General features: G+C 41.9%; 1 protein-coding gene across 1 annotated transcript; it reads right to left on the bottom strand.

The window, feature by feature from the left end:
- Positions 1-430: 430 nt before the first annotated feature.
- SCP2D1 (SCP2 sterol binding domain containing 1) lies at positions 431-918 on the bottom strand. Its single transcript, XM_002930504.2, has one exon. The coding sequence runs from the start codon at positions 899-901 to the stop codon at positions 431-433; it is 471 nt and encodes a 156-aa protein (XP_002930550.1). The 5' UTR covers positions 902-918.
- Positions 919-20,524: the final 19,606 nt, after the last annotated feature.

The raw sequence follows: 20,524 nt of genomic DNA, 5'->3' as shown, positions 1-20,524 counted from the left end.
CTTAAAATCTCAAAGAACCAAGTTACCATCTAGAATGCAATCTGACACAGTGATGGTTGGCACTTCTTTCCCCAAACCACAAACAAACAAACAAAATTCTCAGGAACTCAATCATGAAAGCACTTAAATCCAAATATCAAAACACCCATTTCTCTATGTGTGGCTTTCAACCTAAGCATACTATAGCATACATGAATCTTAAAAAAAGAAAAAGACAAAGATTTTAGGTGATACACTCCAACACTCTTTACTGCTCTAGAACCCTCACTGAAAATTAACACATCAGCAGGAAAATTAATCAAACTTGAACAGGAAGAATTTGAGTAAAAATATTGGGTATTTTTTGTTTTAATCTTCAGTTTAAGCATGATTTCCACTCAACATTATAACCGGAGAGAAGTTCTGATCATTTCCTTGGTATTTTACATGCTTAAAATTTAGCCCAGTGTTTGAAAACCCTCTCCAGCTTCTGGCCAAGCAGAACTTTGCCTCTCACTTTGAACTTGCCAGCAAGGAAAGCCTTCTGAGGGTTCATTTTGCCCAAAACCAACTCCATAAAGACAGGTTCTGGGATAGTGAAGACAGTGTCTGCTGGGATCCTGGAGGATCCTGGATACATGTCCCCAGAACCATTCTTCAGATCAATGGTCCACTGCAGAATGGTCTTCCCATTTTTGGTGATGTCCAGCTGAAAGATGGCATTGACTTTCTTTACCAGTTGGGCCCCCACCTCTTTAATGCGATGGCTAATGTCCTCAAACACAGAGAAGCTCTGGAATTCTGACAGCTCTAGAGGGTGTGGCATGGCAGGCTCCTGAGCTGCACCCAGTTCCTTGAACTGGCCTGCCTGAGGTCCATCCACTGCTTTGATCTTGGGTTGATGGTTGATTCTCTTCCACATCTTACTGTGCTGGTCCTCTTGACCTTGTCGTCTGGTTTGTGAGCGGCTGTGGCCAGATTAATATCCACAAGCCAGATTGTGACATCATGAGGCTGGTGTGTGTGCTACAGTCTTACTGGCCAAACAGATACTAAAAGGTGACATGGGGTGAGGCCTCAGATAGGTAACTGTGAGGCAGATCCACACCACCACCACCCCAAACCAATCAGGGCTGTTGCTCTCACAGGCCCAGAAAGTTCTGGACCCCATGTTGGGAATAAGAGAAAGTGGCCCCAGAAGGTTCTTTGGTCATATGAGCTCTGTCTTTCCAATGCAGTCCTCTCCCAGTAACAATCCTAATTCAGAGCAGTTATTCTGTTTCCTTCGAAGGCGTTTAATCCTTAACGCACAGATCCTAATGCTGGATTTGGCATTACCTACCTGCTGGTGGAAGGGGAAATGCTTTTAGAGAAAAATTGCTGGTTGAAGAAAGAATCAGTACCAGGACTCGCATCAGAAAGCTTCAGAGGCACAGTGCGGGTGGGGGGAGGAATATTCCTAAGATCAATAGAAGATGCTGCTGGCCTCACATGGTCAGTGCATATAATGACGCAGCCCTTGCTCTGAGCCAAGGCACTGTTGTAGGTATTGCACATGTATTAACACTTTTAATCTTCATTACAACCCTCTGAGATAGGTACTCTTTTATTCCCATTTTACAGATGGGGAAACTGAGGCAAGGAGAAACAAAGTGATTTAGCCAAAGTCACACAGCTAGTAAGTACGGTAGCCAGGTTTAAACAGAAGTAGAATGACTCTAGAACACATATATGTATAATTCCTTTAATTTTTAAATGTCAGATTTACAAAAAGGCTGTAAAACAGTAGAGTTCCTATATCACCTGCCCCCTACTTCCCCAAATGTTAATATTTTACATGGCACAGGACAGTGATCTACACCAGGAAAGAAATATGGGTACAATACTATTAACTAATCTACAGACCACACTCAAATTTTGTCAATTGTCCCACTAATGTCCCTTTTCTGGTCCAGAATCCCCCTTCTCGCCCAGAGTCCTGCACTGAATTTAGTTTTTATGTCTCCCTAGTGCCTTCCAGTCTGGGAGTTCTTCAGTCTTTGTCTATCATGACCTTGACACTTGAAGACTGGCTAGTTCCTCTGTAAAATGCCCTTCACTGGGGTGAGTTTGATGATTTTCATGATTAGGTTGAGGTTATGCATTTGGGGCCAAAATACCACAAAGATGATCTTATGCCCTTCTCAGTGCATCACATCAGGGGCTACATGGTATCAATGTGTCCCATTACTGGCAATGTTGACCTTAATCACTTGGTCAAAGTGGTGTCCACCAGTTTTCGCCACTGCAGTTACTATTTCTCCCTTTGTAATTAGTAACTTATAAGGAGATTCTGAGACTTTGTCAATATTCTGTTTTATATCATTCTTCAGCCCTCTCTTTGCATCCATCAGAGGTCCATCAGTGTGATGTGTGCCAAATGGCCATTTTCCATCCGCATCACTCTCTTTAGGTTTAACTATTGGAATTTGTTACAAGAAGAGTTGCTCCTTCTCCCCCATTTCTTTATTTGTTCAATTATGTCTTTATCTCAGTAGGGACTTACGGATATTTATTTTATTCTGTGGGTCATCATCTATTACTATCATTAGGTATTTTCTTGCTCAGACTGTCCCAGGTTTGGCCACTGGGGGCTCCATCAAGCGAGTGCCTATGCCCTTTCCTAACCATGCTGCTCTTATACGCAAGCGAAGCTACATTAAATGGAGTTGCTGGTACCTTTGTTCTCTCAAGGAGGAATGCAGAAAATAAAAAATAGAAGATTTGGCATATTTTCTTTGGTACATGATGGATAAGCTGGTATGATCAACATGGAGCAGTTAAACAAAACCCAGTGGCTTCCAAACCAAGACTTTACCCTGAGGCCACCTGGTACAGACATCTATCTCCATAGAGAATTTTAAATGAAGAGGTGAACAATCCGCAGTAAGATTGCTGTGAGCCACCAACAGCGAACTGAGCCCCATCACAACCCATCACCCATATCTGCTTTTCCTCAGGGCAGGGTTGATCCTTCTGAATTATTCAGACAGGTCCCCAACTAGGCTGCCACTCCTGCCTCAGCAAGTCAGAGGGGAACACAATTCCAAGCCTATATTTGTCCCTTTCATGAGTTCCTATATTTTATAAGTATTTCTACCATTAAAGGAATTCCAGTATGCATAGCCAATATGAACCTGGAAAGGTGCTCAACATCATAAGTCCCCAAGGACATGCAAATTAAAACTATAATGAGATACTTCTTCCCACCCACTAAAATCACTAATATTGGAAAGACTGACATTGGCAAGTGTTGGTAAGGCTGTGGAACAACTGGAGCACCTGTGCAGGGTTGGTGGGAGTACAAAATGCATGCAAAATGGTGCTGTGGAAGACTGCTTGGAAGTGTGGTAAAAGTCAAACATACACTGAGCACACAACCCATAGGTTCTCCTCTTGGGTATTTATGCAAGAGATATGAAAACATGTCTACAGAAGGACATATAATGAGTGTTCCCAGAAGCACTGTCCATTAAAGCAAAACACAGGAGACAATCCAAATATTTTCTTGTCTTTCATCTTCTGTTCATCAAAAGAAGATCGGATAAGCAAAATGGCAAAATTCTATGATGGAATACTACTGGCAACAAAAAGGAACAATCCCTTGGTTCACTCCACAACACAGATGAACCTCAGATGCATTATGCTGACAGAAAGAAGTCAGATTCAAAGGATGACATATTATATGATTCTATTCATACAGCATTATAAAAATGGCAAAACTGCAAAAAGAAAAAAAATGGCCAATGGATTAGGGGAAGAAAGTAAGTTTGTCTAGAAAGGGACACAAAAAGAATTTCCTTTTGATGAGGGTGGGGGACAGTGATGAACTTTTCTTGATTGTGGTGGTTGTTACACAATTGTATATATTTGTCAAAATCCAGACCTGTATACTAAAAGGGGTGAATTTAAGTATATTTAAATTACACCTCAATAAACCTGACTTTAAAAACAAAAAGAGGTATGGGCAGATCCACATTGCCACTGGTATGACCTTTGTCTAAAGCAGAGGGCACAAGCCAAACCTGGAATACTGGATCCTTTTTTTATATTATTATTATTATTAATTATTATTATTATTATTATTTCCTACACCTATCAGTTGCTATTATTGCACTATGATGCATAATTTTAACTTTTTAATTAATTCTTATATCAGTTAACTCTTACTATATTATGTGGCAAAACAAACAACCTCAAAATTTAAGCAGCATATAGCATTACACAGTTATTTTTCACATGTCTTTTGGGTGGCTGGGGTCTACTGCCCTGGGTTCAGATAGGCTAGGCTGCTCTTCTAGACACGTGTGTCTCTCACCTTCTGTCTGCAACCAATGGTCCAGCTACGCATGTCCCTCCTGTGGTAACAGCAGAAGTCCAAGGGCAGTGAGTAGAAAGGCCCAGGCTCAGCCCTGGCTCAATGCTACTCCTGCCCATGGACCAGAAGCAAAAGCAACTCTCAGAGCCAGGAGCAAAGTTGAAGGTTGGGGAAGTACACTCTACCATGAAGGGGCCATGACAGAGCAAGAGGCAGGGAGAAGAGAAAAACTGGGACTGACAATGCAACCTGCCACAGCTACTGACATGCAAAAGGAGAGATTTCACATTTTAAGATCCAGATTTGTGGCTTTTCTTATTCGTGGAAGGATCCATAACCTTGGACCCACATCTTTACCTGGCAACAATTAGCCAGCATTGAAGAAGGAGAAGCGGCTCACTTCAGGCAGTAAGGGCTCCCCACAACTCACCATCATCATTGTCATCAGGATGACCCCTTTCCAAAAGTCAGGTGTTCTGAGGAAACTTTCCAGAATTTCTGAGATCTTTTCCTCACTAAATTTCATCAAAAGTTCTACAAGAATTTAGAGAATGTGAGTATTCAAGGATCCTCAAGTTTGCCATCATATCTATCCCCTCAACATATTTTATGAGCATTGACTGTGGAAAGCCCTGGGCTGGCACTGTTAAGAATACACACAGATGGAAAACGGATGCTGGCAAGGATGTGGAGAGATCCGAATCCTTGTGCACTGCTGACAGGAATGGAGAATGGCGCAGCACTATGGGAAACAGTATGGCGGGTCCTCAGAAAATTAACCACAGAATTACTATATGATCCAAAAGTTCTACTTCTGGGTACATACCCAAAATAAGTGAAAGCAGGCACTTGTACAGATATTAGTTCATGTTCATAGCAACATTCTTCACGAGAGTCAAGAGATGGAAACAACTCAAGTGACCATCGATGTATAAATGGATAAACAAAATATGGTATAAAATGAGCAAAAGAAAAGAGACAGAGACAAATCAAGAAATAGACTCTTAACTATACAGAACAAACTGATGCTTACCAGAGGGGAGGTGGTTGGGGAGATGGGGGAAATAGGCGATGGGGACTAAGGAGTGCACTTGTCATTGTGAGTACTGGGTGATGCACAGACTTGTTGAATTACTATATTGTACACCTGAAACTAACATAACACTGTATGTTAACTATCCTGGAATTAAATTCCTTAAAATAAGAAAAAATAATAAAAACACATATCTCTTCAAAAATGTGATAGACACTCAATGGAATATTATTTAGTCTTAGAAAGGAATGAAATTCCTACACATGCTCCAACTTGGAAGAAGCTTGAAGACACTAGGCTAAGTGAAATCAGCTAGACACAAAAGACAAATAATGTATGATTCCACTTTAATATTAAGTACCTAGAATAGTCAAATCCCCAGAAACAGAAAAAAAGAACAGTGGTTGCTGGGAGCTGAAAGGAGGAAAGAAATGGAGAATCCCTGTTTAATTGGCATATAGTTTCAGTATAGGAAGATAAAAAAAACTTCTCCCTCTCTTTTTTTAAAGATTTATTTATTTATTTATTTATTTATTTTAGAAAGAGGGAGTGTGCAAGAGGGGCAGGGGCAGAGGAAGAGAATCTTCAAGCAGACTCCCCATTGAGCGCAGAGCCCAATGCAGGGTTTGATCCCATGACACATGAGATCACAATCCATGAGATCACAACCTGAGCCAAAACCAAGAGTTGGACACTTAACTGAGCCACCCACGCACCCCAGAAGATAAAAAGTTCTAAAGATAAATGGTGGTGGTGGTTGCAGAACAATGTGAATGTACTTAATGCCACCTAACTGCACACTTAAAGATGGCTAAAATGATGAATTTTATGTCATGTATTTTTTACCACAATAAAAAAAGAATACATGAAGAAAAACAAATATGTCCAAAAAGCATTTTAGCTTAGGAGAGAAAAACATACACGTAAATATGTAATATATAATGCAAACTATTACAAGTGCCACAAGAAAGAAACATGCGGTGGTCTTACAACATGTTCACATGGTCTAACGGTGCTGTGGCTTCCTATCTGCTCTCCTTGGAACTGCTCACTCTAGGTGAAATCACCTGCCATGTTGTGAGGACACCCCAGTAGCCCTATGGACAGGTCTGCATGCTGAGGAAAATTCCTACACATGCTACAATTTGGAGGCCTCCAGCCCACAGCCACATAAGTGAGCCATGTAAGCAGGTCCTCCAGACCCACTCAAACCTTCAGATGACTGAACCTTGCCCAACATCTCAATTGCAATCTGAAAACTGACTCTAAGATGGAATGGAGGGAGGAGGAATGGTTGAAACAGGCTGAAGCTTCAGAACAGCTGCAAAAGTGGGAATAGAGACAAAAGCCATTAATGAGTGTTACACCTTCCAGGAGCAAAGTGGCAGTGATGACAGTGAAGCAATTTGGCCTTAAGTAGACCCCTCAAAAGGTCTGGCTGTAAAGGGAGGGAGAGAGGCAGGAGGGAAGGCTGAGGAGATAGGACAATGGAGAGAAGAGCTTCTTAGGAGAATAGAGACATAAACACATTTATATGCAGAAGGGAAGTAGAAAATAAGCAGAAAATACAAGGGAAATGGGAGGGAGTTATAGGGCAGTTAGGAGCTTCACTCCAGCCTGGGTTTTGATCCCAGCAGCAGGACCCTGGGCAAGCTGCCCATCCACATGGTGTTCCCATTTCTCCACCACAAAGTGAGGATAACAGCATACACAAGTGCAAAAGCTTTTGCTGTAAGGATGAAATGAGATAATCTTCAGAAAGTGTCTGGCACAGATAAATGCTCTGTAAAGCTAGCTCTTCTCATAAGATGGGATACAAAAGGAGGTGGCGGGGAAGAGGAGGGTGGGTCTCAAAGGCACAGGGAGGATCCCTGTTCCTGTCCAACACAGAGCAAGCAAAGGAAGATGAGCAAAGATGCTGGTGACTTTGAGGTGAAGAGAACTATCACTAGTCGATGATCCCTGTCTATCTCTCCAGACTATCTCTCATCATGTACCTACAGGAGCCCTGCAGACCAAATGGTTTTACACTTCCCTCCTGAACATTCCTTGAACTTCCTGTTTCTAGGTTTGTGCATCCTGCCCTCTGTTTCCATCCAAACTCGTCCTTCCTTCACACTTCAGTTTAAACCACATAGACCTCTACCAAGCCCCACCCCCTCATGCAGTAAAATCTGCACAAACAACTAGCTGGATATACTTCAGGCTTTGGGGGTCAGACACATGCCAAACTGGAGGCAGGTGCACAGGTGTAGCACAAATCAAGCATGGGCAGAACACACTTTACCAAGACTATGGGTTAGTGGGAACATCCAATAAACAGCATTTCTCTTCCCCACCTTTTCTAAAGAAATTGAGAACTAAGATAAGGAATGGCAGATGGAAACCAAAATTTTACCTTTAAGTGATAACTGAAGGAGCGGGGCACCTGGTTGGCTAAGTTGAAAGAGCATCTGGGGGCGCCTGGGTGGCACAGTGGTTAAGCGTCTGCCTTCAGCTCAGGGCGTGATCCCGGCGTTATGGGATCGAGCCCCACGTCAGGCTCCTCTGCTATGAGCCTGCTTCTTCCTCTCCCACTCCCCCTGCTTCTGTTCCCTCTCTCGCTGGCTGTATCTATCTCTGTCAAATAAATAAATAAAATCTTTAAAAAAAAAAAAAAGAAAGAGCATCTGACTCGATCTTGGGGTTATGAGTTCAAGCCCAATGTTGGGTGTAGAGATTACTTAAATAAATAAAACTTAAGTGATAACTGAGGGGAACATAGTTAAAGGAAAGTACTTAATATGAGGCCCTAGTGGACTTGCCAACTACATCCCATCATGCAAAGCAGAGCTATCCAACTACCTATCGGCCCCCATCCTGGGACACCTCTGCCTGTGAAGCTAGTAGTAAGGGGCCCACCAAGGGAAAGTTCTGTACATGGAGGAGCTCAGTTTATACTTCCCAGGTCAACCACCCAAAAAAGTCATCACAAACATCATACAAAGTAGGTTAAGAGGGAACATACTTCAGGGGCGCCTGGGTGGCTCAGTCATTAAGCATCTGCCTTCAGCTCAGGGCATGAACCTGGCATTCTGGGATTGAGCCCCACATCAGGCTCCTCCACTGGGAGCCTGCTTCTTCCTCTCCCACTCTCCCTGCTTGTGTTCCCTCTCTCGCTGGCTGTCTCTCTCTCTGTCAAATAAATAAACAAAATCTTTAAAAAAAAAAAAAGAGGGAACGTACTTCAACATAATAAAGGCCTTACATGAAAAACCCACAATGAACATCTACTCAATGGGAAAAAACTGAAAGCTTTCTCCCTTTGTTTAAGGTCAGGAACAAGACAAGGATGCCGACTCTCACTATTTCTACTTAACATAGTACTAGAAGTCCATAGTAGTCAGACAACAAAAAGAAATAAACGGCAGACAAATCGGTAAGGGAAGAGTAGAACTTTCATTATTTGGAGATTACATGATATTATACAGAGAAAAACCTTAAAGGCTCCACCAAAAAACTGCTAGAACTGATCAATGAATTCAGTAGTTGCAGGATACAAAATCAATGTACAGAAATCTATTGCATTTCTATACATTAAAACTGAAGCAGCAGCAAGAGAAATTAAGAAAACAATCCCATTTACAATTGCACCAAAAATAATAAAATACCTAGCAATAAAATTAATCAAAGAGATGAAAGACTTGTACTCTGAAAACTATAAAACATCAATGAAATAAATTGAAGATGACACAAAGAAATGGAAGGACATTTCATGCCCATGAATTGGAAGAACACGTATTGTTAAAATATCTATACTACCCAAAGCAACTACACATTTAATGCAATCGCTGTCAAAAATACCAACAGCATTTTTCACAGAACTAGAACAAACAATCCTAAAATCTGTGTGGAGCCACAAAGACCTCAAATAGCCAAAGCAGTCTTTGAAAAGAAAAGTATTGTGGAGGCATCATAATTCGAGACTTCAAGTTACATTACAAAGATGTAATAATCAAAACAGTATGGTACCAGCAAAAACAAAGACACATAAATCAATAGAAAAGAATAGAAAACCCAGAAATAAACTCACAATTATATGGTCAATTAATCTTCAATAAAACAGGTAAGAATACTGAATGGGAAAAAGACAGTCTCTTCAACAAATGGTGTTGGGAAAACTGGACAACTACATGCAAAAGAATAAAAACTGGACCATATTCTTACACCAAACACAAAAATAAACTCAAAATGGTTTAAAGACCTAAATGTGAGACCTGAAACCACAAAAATCCTAGAAGAGAGCACAGGCAGTAATTTCTCTAACATCGGCTGTAACATCATCTTTCTAGATATGTCTCCTAAGGCAAGGGAAATAAAAGTAAAAATAAACTATTGGGACTTTATCAAAACAAGACGCTTCTGCATAGCAAAGGAAACAATCAACAAAACTAAAAGGCAACCTACTTAATGGGAGAAGATATTTGCAAATGACATATCTGATAAAGGGTTAGTATCTAAAATATATAAAGAATTGATACAACACCCAAAAAATGAATAATCCAATTAAAAAATGGGCAGAAGACATGACAGACATTTTTCCAAAGAATATATCCAGATGGCCAATAGACACATGAAAAGATGCTCCACATCAGTCATCATCAGGAAATGCAAATCAAAACCACAGTGAGACACCACCTCACACCTGTCAAAATGGCTAAAGTCAAAAACACAAGAAACAACGAGATTGGTGAGGATGTGGAAAAAAAGGAACCCTCGTGCACTGCTGGTGGGAATGCAAACTGGTACAGCCACTGTGGAAAAAAATATGGAAGTTCCTCAAAAAGTTAAAAATAAAACTACCCTATGATCCAGTAATCCCTCTACTCGGCATTTACACAAAAAATACAAAAACACTAATTCAAAGGGCTACATGCACCGCTGTGTTTATAGCAGCATTATTTACAATAACCAAATTATGGAAGCAGCTCAAATGTCCATCGATTGATAAATGGATAAAGAAGTTGTGGTATACATATACAATGGAATGTCATTCACCCATAAAAAATGAAACCTTGCCACTTTGCAACAACCTGGATGGAGCTAGAGAATATAATGCTAAGTGAAATAAATAAGTCAGAGAAAGACAAATACCATATGGTTTCATCCTTTGTTAAGGAACAAAACAGATGAGCAAAGGAAAGATAGAGAGACAAACCAAGAAACAGACACTTAACTATAGAGAAAAACAGATGGTTACCATTGGGGATGTGGGGGGTAGATGGGTGAAATAAGTGAAGGAGATGAAGAGAACATTTATCATAATGAGCACCAGGTGATGTATGGAAGTGTTGAATCACTATACTGTACAACTAAAACTAATATAACACTGTATGATAGCGATTCTGGAATTACAATTTTAAAAAATCTTTTAAAATTATTCAGGAAATTGGAGTACTTGCAAATTTTCTGTAATTGAGATTGTTTCAAAATAAACATAAAATCAAAACAAGTAAAACAAACAAACAAACAGTCATCCCACCCATGTGAGCAAAGGGATGAGGAAAGGCCAGGAGTGATCTGGGGAGAAGCTGCTCTGGGGGAAAATCTCTCCTTGGGAAAAGCAGAGAATGGAGACAAGCTGTGAGCTCTGTCCTCTAGTAAATGCTAGCTCAGCTGGGGTGGGTGTGGAGAGGACAAGTTCATAGGCCGCTAATCAGTGGAGCACAATTTTGCCCAATAGTTTTTCTTCGTGGTTCATTTTCTTCTCTGTCCCCCTCGTTTTGTTGGACAACTCACATTTACGACTCAAACTGGGGGATTCTCTCAGCTGCCCTCACTCCTCCCCAAGCTTCCCTGCTCTGGCTGCATGGATACTCCCTCTGTCAGTTAGTTTTGTGACCTGTAAATGACGAGAACGTTGAATGTTGTAAATGTCAAAACAGGCTAGCTTGAGTTTTATTAAATAATCTAGAAAACAATAATTCATTTTTCCCAAAGGTACGGATTGAGGGGCTGTCAGAATCAACTGGTCGGCAGAAACTAGAGGTTTAGACAGAAAAGAAGTTGTAAATAAGAAATGTGAACATAAGCACTGAGTCCAGCACTGCCCAATAAAATTTTCTGAGATAATGAAAATGTTCTGTGTCTGTGCTGTCCAAAGCAGCAGCCGCTAGCCATCTGTGGCTGTGGAGCTATTAACTTATGGCTGGCAGGAGCGAAGAACTGGATTGATTCTATTTAGTAACAATGAATTTAGATATTTTTAAAGGTTTTACTTATTCATTTATGAGAGAGAGAGAGAGGGAGAGAAGGGGCAGAGGGAGAGAGAATCTCAAGCTGACTCCATGCTGATCACGCGGAGCCCACTGGAGGCTCGATCTCACCACCCTGAGCCAAAACCAAGAGTCAGATGCTTAACTGACTGGGCCACCCAGGTGCCCCTACAATGAATTTAAATTTAAATGATCACATATGATTTCACATCAGCATCCTGGAAAACCACCTCAATATTGTCCTAACCACCATAAGGAAGTTACAAGGGCATCTAGTGGTTGCTGCCCCTGAATTTAATTGCTGAATTACACCAGACTCATATAAAAACCCCCAATAACTCACTCGAGGCTATCATACATGTGCAATAGAGACTAGCTGCTATTGGTGGGATCTGGTCCATGTGAAGGCACCCCATTTTTGGACAAAACTAAAGGCCTAAAGACACACATATATACTTAAAATGGTACTGCTATATTTACCTTTGAATAGGACACAAGCATGCCCAAGTGAGTGATTACAGGGCAACTTCTGAGTTAAATTCTATCAGGTATGACTGTCTACAAAGCCAACATATTTAGCTCCTTCTTACAGCCCATCTAAACTGTCCCTGATGGATAACAGATGTCTTAGTTATCCATTGCTGCCATAATGTTGTGTAAAAAACCACCCCCAAATTCCCTGACATAAAGCACTAAGCATTTATTTAGCTCGTGAGTTAATGCACCAGCAATTTGGGCTGGGTTCAGTTGAGTGATTCTTCCGTCTCCTCTGGGCTCCCTCACATCTGGCAGTTTGTCTATCAACTGGCGTGCTTGTGCCATGTGACACTCACTCTCCAATGGGCTGACCTAGGCACATAGTCATAGGGGAGGCACAGCACGAACAATCCCAAATACTTTTCCACCTCTGCTTGCACCTATTGGCCAAAGAACAACACATGCGCAAACCCAGAGTCATAGTGGGAGGGCACATGCTACCTGGCAAAGGGTGTTGTGATGGACTCAATGTTTGTGTACCCCCAGAATTCATATGGTGAAACTTTACACCCATAATGTGATAGTATTAAGAAGTGGTGCCTTCGGGCGATAATGAGGATTAGATGAGGTCATGAAGGTGGAGCCCTCATAAATGGGATTAGTGCCCTTATAATTAGAGTCACAAGACAGCTTGCTTCCCCTCTCTGCTCTCCACTGTATGAGGCTAAAATGAGAAGCTGGCAGTCTGCAACCCAGAAGAGGGTAAGAGTACCAGAGCTGGCACCATGCTGCCATCCTGGCCTTGGGACCTCTGGCTTCCAGAACAGTGAAAAATAATTCTTTTATTTGTTAAGTATAAGCCATCCAGGCTGGTATTTTTGTTACAGCAGCCCAAGCTAGGACAGGTGTAGACACAGGTAAGGGTAAAGACCACTAACACAATTTATCTACCACACCCATAAGAGGATCGTGTCAAGCCCTGGAAGCCTTTCTTTCTGGGGAAAAAAAATCAACTAAATGACACCAAACTTATCTACAAATATATTTGTAGAGTCCCAGGAACTTATTTAAGACTTTTAAACATAAAGAACAGAGATCACCCCCTCCTCCATCCCCCTCCCTCCACAGCCATCACTTTAAGGGTACTCCTATTTTAAGAGGAAGCTAGATAAAGGCCCAAGGATATGCAAAGACCTAAAATAGAATATTTATTTATCTTTTAATATATCATATGCATGCTCAAGTGGTAACTTTTTTTTTTTTTTAGGTAAAATGTATTAAGTTATACCTGCCCATAGATTAGTGAAACTGATTTCAAACAAACAAAATTGACACACAGTTTCTGAGATAAGTGAAGCACTTTTCCAATGATGTTGGCAATACACAGAATATTTTTTAGAGTACCTCTTTTACAACTGCTGTCAGAAACAAGAGACACATTCTTGTATTGCCTGGGACCATTCAGAATCCTTTCAGCTACACGCACCCAAAATAGTCACAACTCACAGGGCTTAAACAGTAAAGGGAATTATCATCTCACATTAAAGTCCTGAGGCAGGGCAAGAGGGTCCACCCATTGGGCATGCTCAGGACTGAGGGTCTTCCCAGGACACTGGACCTTCAGTGCTTAAAACTCAGAAAGTCCCAGGCAACGAGGGATAAGCTGGCTATTCCAGGGCTGGTTCTTTAAGCAGCTCAATGAGCCTTAACAGGCCAAGGTCCCTCCTTCCATCTTCCTGCAACATGCGGAAGCATTAGTCTTGGGCAACATCTAGAAGAACAACAAAAAGCCATTTCTTCCCATATTTATCTCTTTATTCAAAGGGCCTATTCTTTAGAAGTCCTTCAGTGACTTCTCCATCTCACGGCCTAGGACTGGGTCCATTACCCTTAGCAGTACTGACTTAGGTTCATCAAGTCACCCCTGGATATGGACTCAGCCAGCTCTCCCTCAATCTCCTAGCTGCGGGGAGACTGTGAATCTTGGAACCAAACCCGGGTGTTAGGGGGCAAAAGAGAGAAGAACCAGCAGTGAATGCTGCACATCCTCTCTGTGGTGGGAAACCCACTCAGGATTCAGTCGGAGAGCCAGGAGCGTCAAGAATCACATGGAATATGGGATGTGTGATACAACCGTGGGAGGGAGCTGGTTGCACAGCTGTTGCTCCTGTGTCTGGTGTCCAGAGGGCGGGCAGCGCAGCTTGCAGCCTGGCCCAGAAGTCAGGGAAGCCGACGGCCGGCCGGCCGAGGGAGCTGACGTTGCTGCAAGCCCACTGCCTGCCCAGCCATCAGAAGGGCTAGAGGAGTGCTACGACAGCCTGCTGCCCCCTGTTCACCGGTGAGCCAAGTGTCGGCACCAGTCCCCAGACTTGCGACAGCACGTAGGCCCCCAAATTGGCCTTTCAAGGGTGGAAGGACTACAGTGTTGCGTCACTTCCGTCTTCCCAGGCGTGCGAGGTCAGCGGTACGCGCTAACCCCGGAAGTCTTCAGGGAAGGGAATTCTGGGAAGTGTAGCTCCAGCTTAGCTAAATTGGCACGGAACAAAGCCAGGAGCCAGCCACACTAATTGTGGCTTTAATTCTTAGTTAAACTAGTTAAATCCTCAAGCTAAAACTAAGGGATAAAGTGGTCGAATAGACTGAGCACTGGCTTTTAGCTACTGTGGAGGAAAATTGTTACTTTATTCTCATTTTCTTTCATTATTTTTCCCATTCACTGCTCTGGAACCAGAGTGGAGCAAAGTAAGAAAGACAACTCTCCAAGTCTTTCAATCATCCCCACTAACCTACAGTTTAGACATACTGTTGTGAGTCCTGGGAAGGATAAACTGCTGACGACCCCTTGGGGAAAAGTCAGATGCCAATTAATCCTAAGAGCTCAGTCAGACCCTACATTTTACTCAACTCAGTAAATCAAAAGCACTGTGCCCACGGGACAAATCTCAATAAATTCCCTCAGCAGTTTTGAAAGATTTATCAACTTTAAAGAGAGGGGAGAGGGGGAGGGAGTGAATACCAAAGGACCAGATCTCTGACAGCAGGAGAGATGCCTGTTTCAGAAGGATGTTTGGTTCAAGTGTATTACTTAACAGTGGTTACTATAACTGTATACATGTCACAGAAGCCCCAGACCTTAAGGTAAAGAGAGTCTGCAAATATCTTGTCTAATTATTCATTTTAAAATGAAGACCCTTACTGATACAACAACATGTGTGAATATCAAAAATATTTTGCCAAATAGAAGCTGGACACAGAAGATTACATGTGCATAATTCCATTTTTATACTGACCCAAACGAAACTAATCTATAGTAGGAAAAGAAACAAAATAGTCTTTATCCTGCAGTGTGAGGGTGGGATTAACTGGCAAGGGACATGAAGAAACTTTCATGTGTGATGGGTACATGCATTTGTCAAAATTCACCATCAGGGTGATGTGTACTGATGTCTGCAACTAATTTCAAAATTCATCCAAAAAATAAGATGGACTGATGGATGCAAAGAAGGAGGAATAGATAGGCACACAATTTTAAAAATACAGCAAAATGTTAATTATAGAATCCAGGCAGTGGTTATATGGGTATTCATGGTTCAGCCCAGGATTGAGTCATAAAGAGATGTCAACATACTGACTAGGGAAGAGATGGGAATGAAGCCAGTAGAAAAGGATTCATAAAAGTTACAATTAGGGATTGGGATAGGCCAGTGATGGGTATTAAGGAGGGCCCATATTGCATGGTGCACTGGGTGTTATACGCAAATAATGAATCATGGCACATTACATCAAAAACTAAGGATATACTGTATGGTGACTAATATAACATAATAAAAAATTATTTAAAAAAAAGTTACAATTAGGAGGCAGATATCAACAGGCAGGCCAGGCATTCAGAATGCATAGTGTGGTTCATTCTATTCTTTTTCAGATAAATGAAATATAATCACTCCACTGAATTCAGCTCCTCTCACAGTTACAAGATGCTTGCTATATGACGACCCCAAGCTGAGCGCTTTTGCAAATTTTGTCACTGAGAATCTCTCTCTACCTTTCAATGGGCCTGCATCAGTCAGCTATAACATAATTTGCTACATAACAAACCACCACAAAATTCCATGGCTCACAACAATAAGCAATGGTGTCTTGCTTACATGTTTCCTGAGAGGCTAGAGATTGGGTGGTCTAGCCTGGGCTCAGTTGGGCTAGGCTCCAGGTTCTCATCCATGTGTCTCATCCTCCTTGACCAGCAGGCTCCCTGAAGCGTGTTTTCTCATGATGATGACTGAAATACAAGAAGGCAAGACCTCCTGCACGAGTACATTTTAAGACTTTGCTCACAGGATCTCTGTTAAAGTTCCATTAGGCTAAGGCAAGTAACACAATTAATCTAAATAATCATAGGCCCCCATACACCCAGATCTGGAAATAAAGGTTCACCTCTATCTCTTTACTGATCACTGCAAGAGATTCCAGGGCTTCTTTGATACCACGGTCTAGTGACATGAGCTAGAACCCTCTTCCTGAAACCTCTCTCAGCTTGGATACCACCACGCAGTAAAAGCAAATATTGAGTGTGTAACCATACTAATTCCCGTGAACTGTTCTATTTTGCCTCTTCAGCTTCCCTCAAGGTAGAATCCCAGGGGAACAATTACAAACATCTGGCCAAGAGAAGGAATACAGGGCGCTTGTTTTTCTGTTTTAAGAGAAGTCAATTAGAGTTTCAATTTCCACTGTTAAATGTCACCTTTTACAACATCCTGGAGGGAGAGTTGGCAGCCCTGTCGTTAGGGGAATAAAAACTCTTTCAAGGAAAGGCTTATTGTCTAAAAAGACACAGAAGGGTCCAGAGATTAAAGGACCCTCTCAGGCTGTCTGAATTTCCCAGAGCTCTCAGTTTCTATTTTGAGCTGAACATTTGGCTTCCCTTGTAGCCTCGAGTGAGCCTTTTTAGCCTCTCTGCACCACTTTTCTACAGTTTGCAAAAAGGGATAATAAGACTTGCTGCTGGGTAATGCATATAAAGTGTGCTGAAGAGCTCAGAGGGAAGGTAGGCTTCTTGAGGGGGAAGCTGTCAGCCTGTTTTCTCCTAATCTCTGGATATTTTCAGTGTCTGGTACCCCTCATTAGAGCATCTGGTCCTTTCTAAGAGAAGTTAGACGAAAGCCAGAATAAGTGGAGCAGAGAGGATTCCTTCTCTTGCCTCTGCTGCAAAGGAGATATGTCAAGTTGAGTGATGAACGATTACTATTCTTCACTTGCTAACACTTTGTACCCTATTTTCAAATTAAGGAGCACATTGTTGGCACGCCTGAAAGGTTAAACACTCCCACTTCATTGCTGCAGTCACTAATTGGTGTTTTATCACAATTTCTGTGGAAGGAACATTTTGTCTGCAAACCCTTCCTCCACAGAGCTGGGTGAGACTTTGAGAGCATCTCCACTTTCTAAAGTTAGATTGTGCGGTAGTGCTCTCCTGCTTGTACGGTAGTGCTTTGCGCCTAAAAAGACCCCGTCTGTTAATTGTCTGCAACTTGGTTTGAAACACATCAAAAAATAAGGTGGATTGACACATTTTTTAAAATTCTTTTTAAAAAATTCTTTGTAAAATTCTTCCCTTTTCATTCTTCTTTTATAGAGGAATTCATTTTCTCCCTCTCCTGGTATTTCACCCTCATCTATAGAACAGGAACTTGTGTGCCTTCCAAAGCATTAAGAGGCAAGGAGGTGGGCAACTGGAACTCTCCTAATGCTGCCAGCAGGGTGCCAAACAGTTCCTTTTTGGAAAACAGTTTTAGTATCAAAATCGCTAGGCATTTTTGTTGGATATAACTCTAGAAGTGGAATTACTGGACCCCAGGGGATATTTCTAGGGATATATCAACCAGAAATAACTGCATATTTTCACAAAAGGCATATATTAGAATGTTTCAAATCAGCCAAATCTGGCAACTACACATATGCCCATCATGGGCATAGAATGGAAGTAAATTACACAATATTCACAGAGTAGGATATAACAGCAATGAAAATTAACAATATAAATCTACACACAACACGGTGAACCTTACAGTCATTATTGTGAGCAAAAGAAGCCAGACCAAAAAAGATTCCACAGGGCTTCTAGGGAGCTGGATTTTCTAATTCTTGATCCAGGTGCTGATTACATGAATGTTTTCAATTTGTGAAAATGTATTGAGCCACACACTTATGATGTGTGCTCTTCTCTATATGTATATTATGCTTCAAAACGAAGTTTAAGAAATATATGCATAAAGGAAAATTGCAAAAAAGTCAGAATGGAAAGTATTGGGGAAAGATTCCACCTAATCTTCTGTCCACTCCCTCCTCACTCCTCACTGACTGCTGGTGAGGAGGGAGGAGTCACAGCCACCCTCAGCCTGGGTGGCCCTTCATCCCCTGTTCCCAAGCCCTGCTCTGATCCCTCTGTCTTGACTCCCATGACCTGAAAGTAAGAGGCAACAATTCTCCTTTTGTCTGTCCAGGCCAGTCGACCACTCTGCAGACCCATGGGCAACCCAGGTCTGTCCTGAAGGGAAGAAGCATGAAGCCCTGCCTGGCCATATTCCAAACCACATTCTCTGGTCCAGGGCTGCCAGTGAAGAGGTGCTCTTTTGACCTCCAATTCCCATGCTTGCATCTATTTCTCAACTGATTCCAAAGATGGAAGGGGAAGAGGCATGATTAATTATCAGCCCTTAAACCTCAACAACCTCTTTCCCAGAAGTTAAGAAATGAAGCCAGGAATAAATGTGTTGCTTTTCTTGTATGGGACACTAAGACCAGAGGCTGTGAGTTCCTGATGCTGGGGTCTGAGGAAACAATGACTGCCCCTTTGGAATAATACCAACTGGGTAATTAGAAAAGAAGAATGAGAGTACCTAATCTCTTTTCCATAATGTTTCCCTGCATAACTGAAGAAACTGCTTTTCTGGGTGCCACCTGGGGTGGGGATTTAGAGTGGTTTAAAGAAATGATTCCTTTGCTGAGTTAGACATCACAGTCACCAACTGCAATGGATGGGGAAATGTGGTCACGATAAGTTTCCTCCTCCCAGCTCCTCCCAGCAAGAAGTGGGGATCATTTCTCCATCCCTACAATCTGGGACTGGCCATGTGACCTGCTTTAGACAATGGGATGTACCAAACATAAGAAAGCAGAGGCTTCAAAAGTGCCTCACAATTGGACACGCCCTCTCTTGCTATTAGAACCCTTCCACCACCCTGTGAGGAAGGCTGGACTAGCCTGCTGGAGGATGAGAGACCACATGGAGCGAGGTCTCCCACCATTCCAGCCAAGGCCCCAGAAATAAAAGTAAGAACACCCTATTCAGCCCCAGCTGAGTTGCCCGTGTGAGAAGAGCCACCTAGACAACCCACAGAATCTCAAGAAATTAAAAATATGTGTCACCACCACACACCTAATACAATGACCAAAATCCCAAATACTGACAATACCAAATGCTGGCAACGATGTGGAGCAACAGGAGCTTTCATTCATTAAAGGTGGAAATGCAAAATAGTATAGCTGCTTCGGATGACAGTTTGGCAGTTTCTTTCAAAACTAAAAATATTCTTACCACATGATCCAGCAATCGTGCTCCTTGGTATTTACCCAAAGGAGTTGAAAACTTACGTCCACACAAAAACCTACATATGGATGTTTATAGCAGCTTTATTCATAATTGTCTTAACTTGGAAGCAACCAAGATGTCCTTCAGTGGGTGAGTGGACAAGTGAACTGTGGTGCTAGGCAGTAAAATACTACTCAGGAATAAAAAGAAATGAACGATCAAGCCATGAAAAGGAATGGAGGAAACTTAAATAAATATTACTAAGTGAAAGACGCCAAACTGAAAAGGTGAAATACTGTACAATCCCAACTATATGACATTGTGGGAATGGTAAAGCTATGGATACAGTGAAAAGACCAGTGGTTGTCAGGGGTTGGGGGTGGGAGGGAGGGGTAAATAACTGGAACATGGAATGTTAGGGCAGTGAAACTACTCTGTATGATACTATAATGGCAGACACATGTCATTATACATTTTCCCAAACTCTCAGAATGTACAACACCAAGAGTGAACCCTAAGGTAAACTATGGACTTTGGAGGGTAATGATGTCTCAATGTAGGTTTATTAATGGCAACAAATGTACCACTTTGGGGGAGGATATTGACAGTGGGGGAGGCTGTGCATGAGGTAGGGGTACATGGGAAGTCTTTGTACCTTCCATGTAATTTTTCTGTGAACCTAAAGCTGCTCTGAAAAATAAAGTCTATTAAAAATAATATGTGTTATTCGATGCACTAAGTTTTGGGGGTGGTTCGCTATACAGCAAAAGCTAACTGATACACTGGGCCAAATCTTGGGTGGGGAGGGGAATCAAAGGGAAATCAAATCAGTC

The sequence above is a fragment of the Ailuropoda melanoleuca genome, chromosome 13 (assembly GCF_002007445.2).
Source record: "Ailuropoda melanoleuca isolate Jingjing chromosome 13, ASM200744v2, whole genome shotgun sequence".
Classification (NCBI taxonomy): Eukaryota; Metazoa; Chordata; class Mammalia; order Carnivora; family Ursidae; genus Ailuropoda; species Ailuropoda melanoleuca.
The sequence above is the reverse complement of the archived record's forward strand: the minus strand, read 5'-3'. Positions and strand labels throughout refer to the sequence as shown.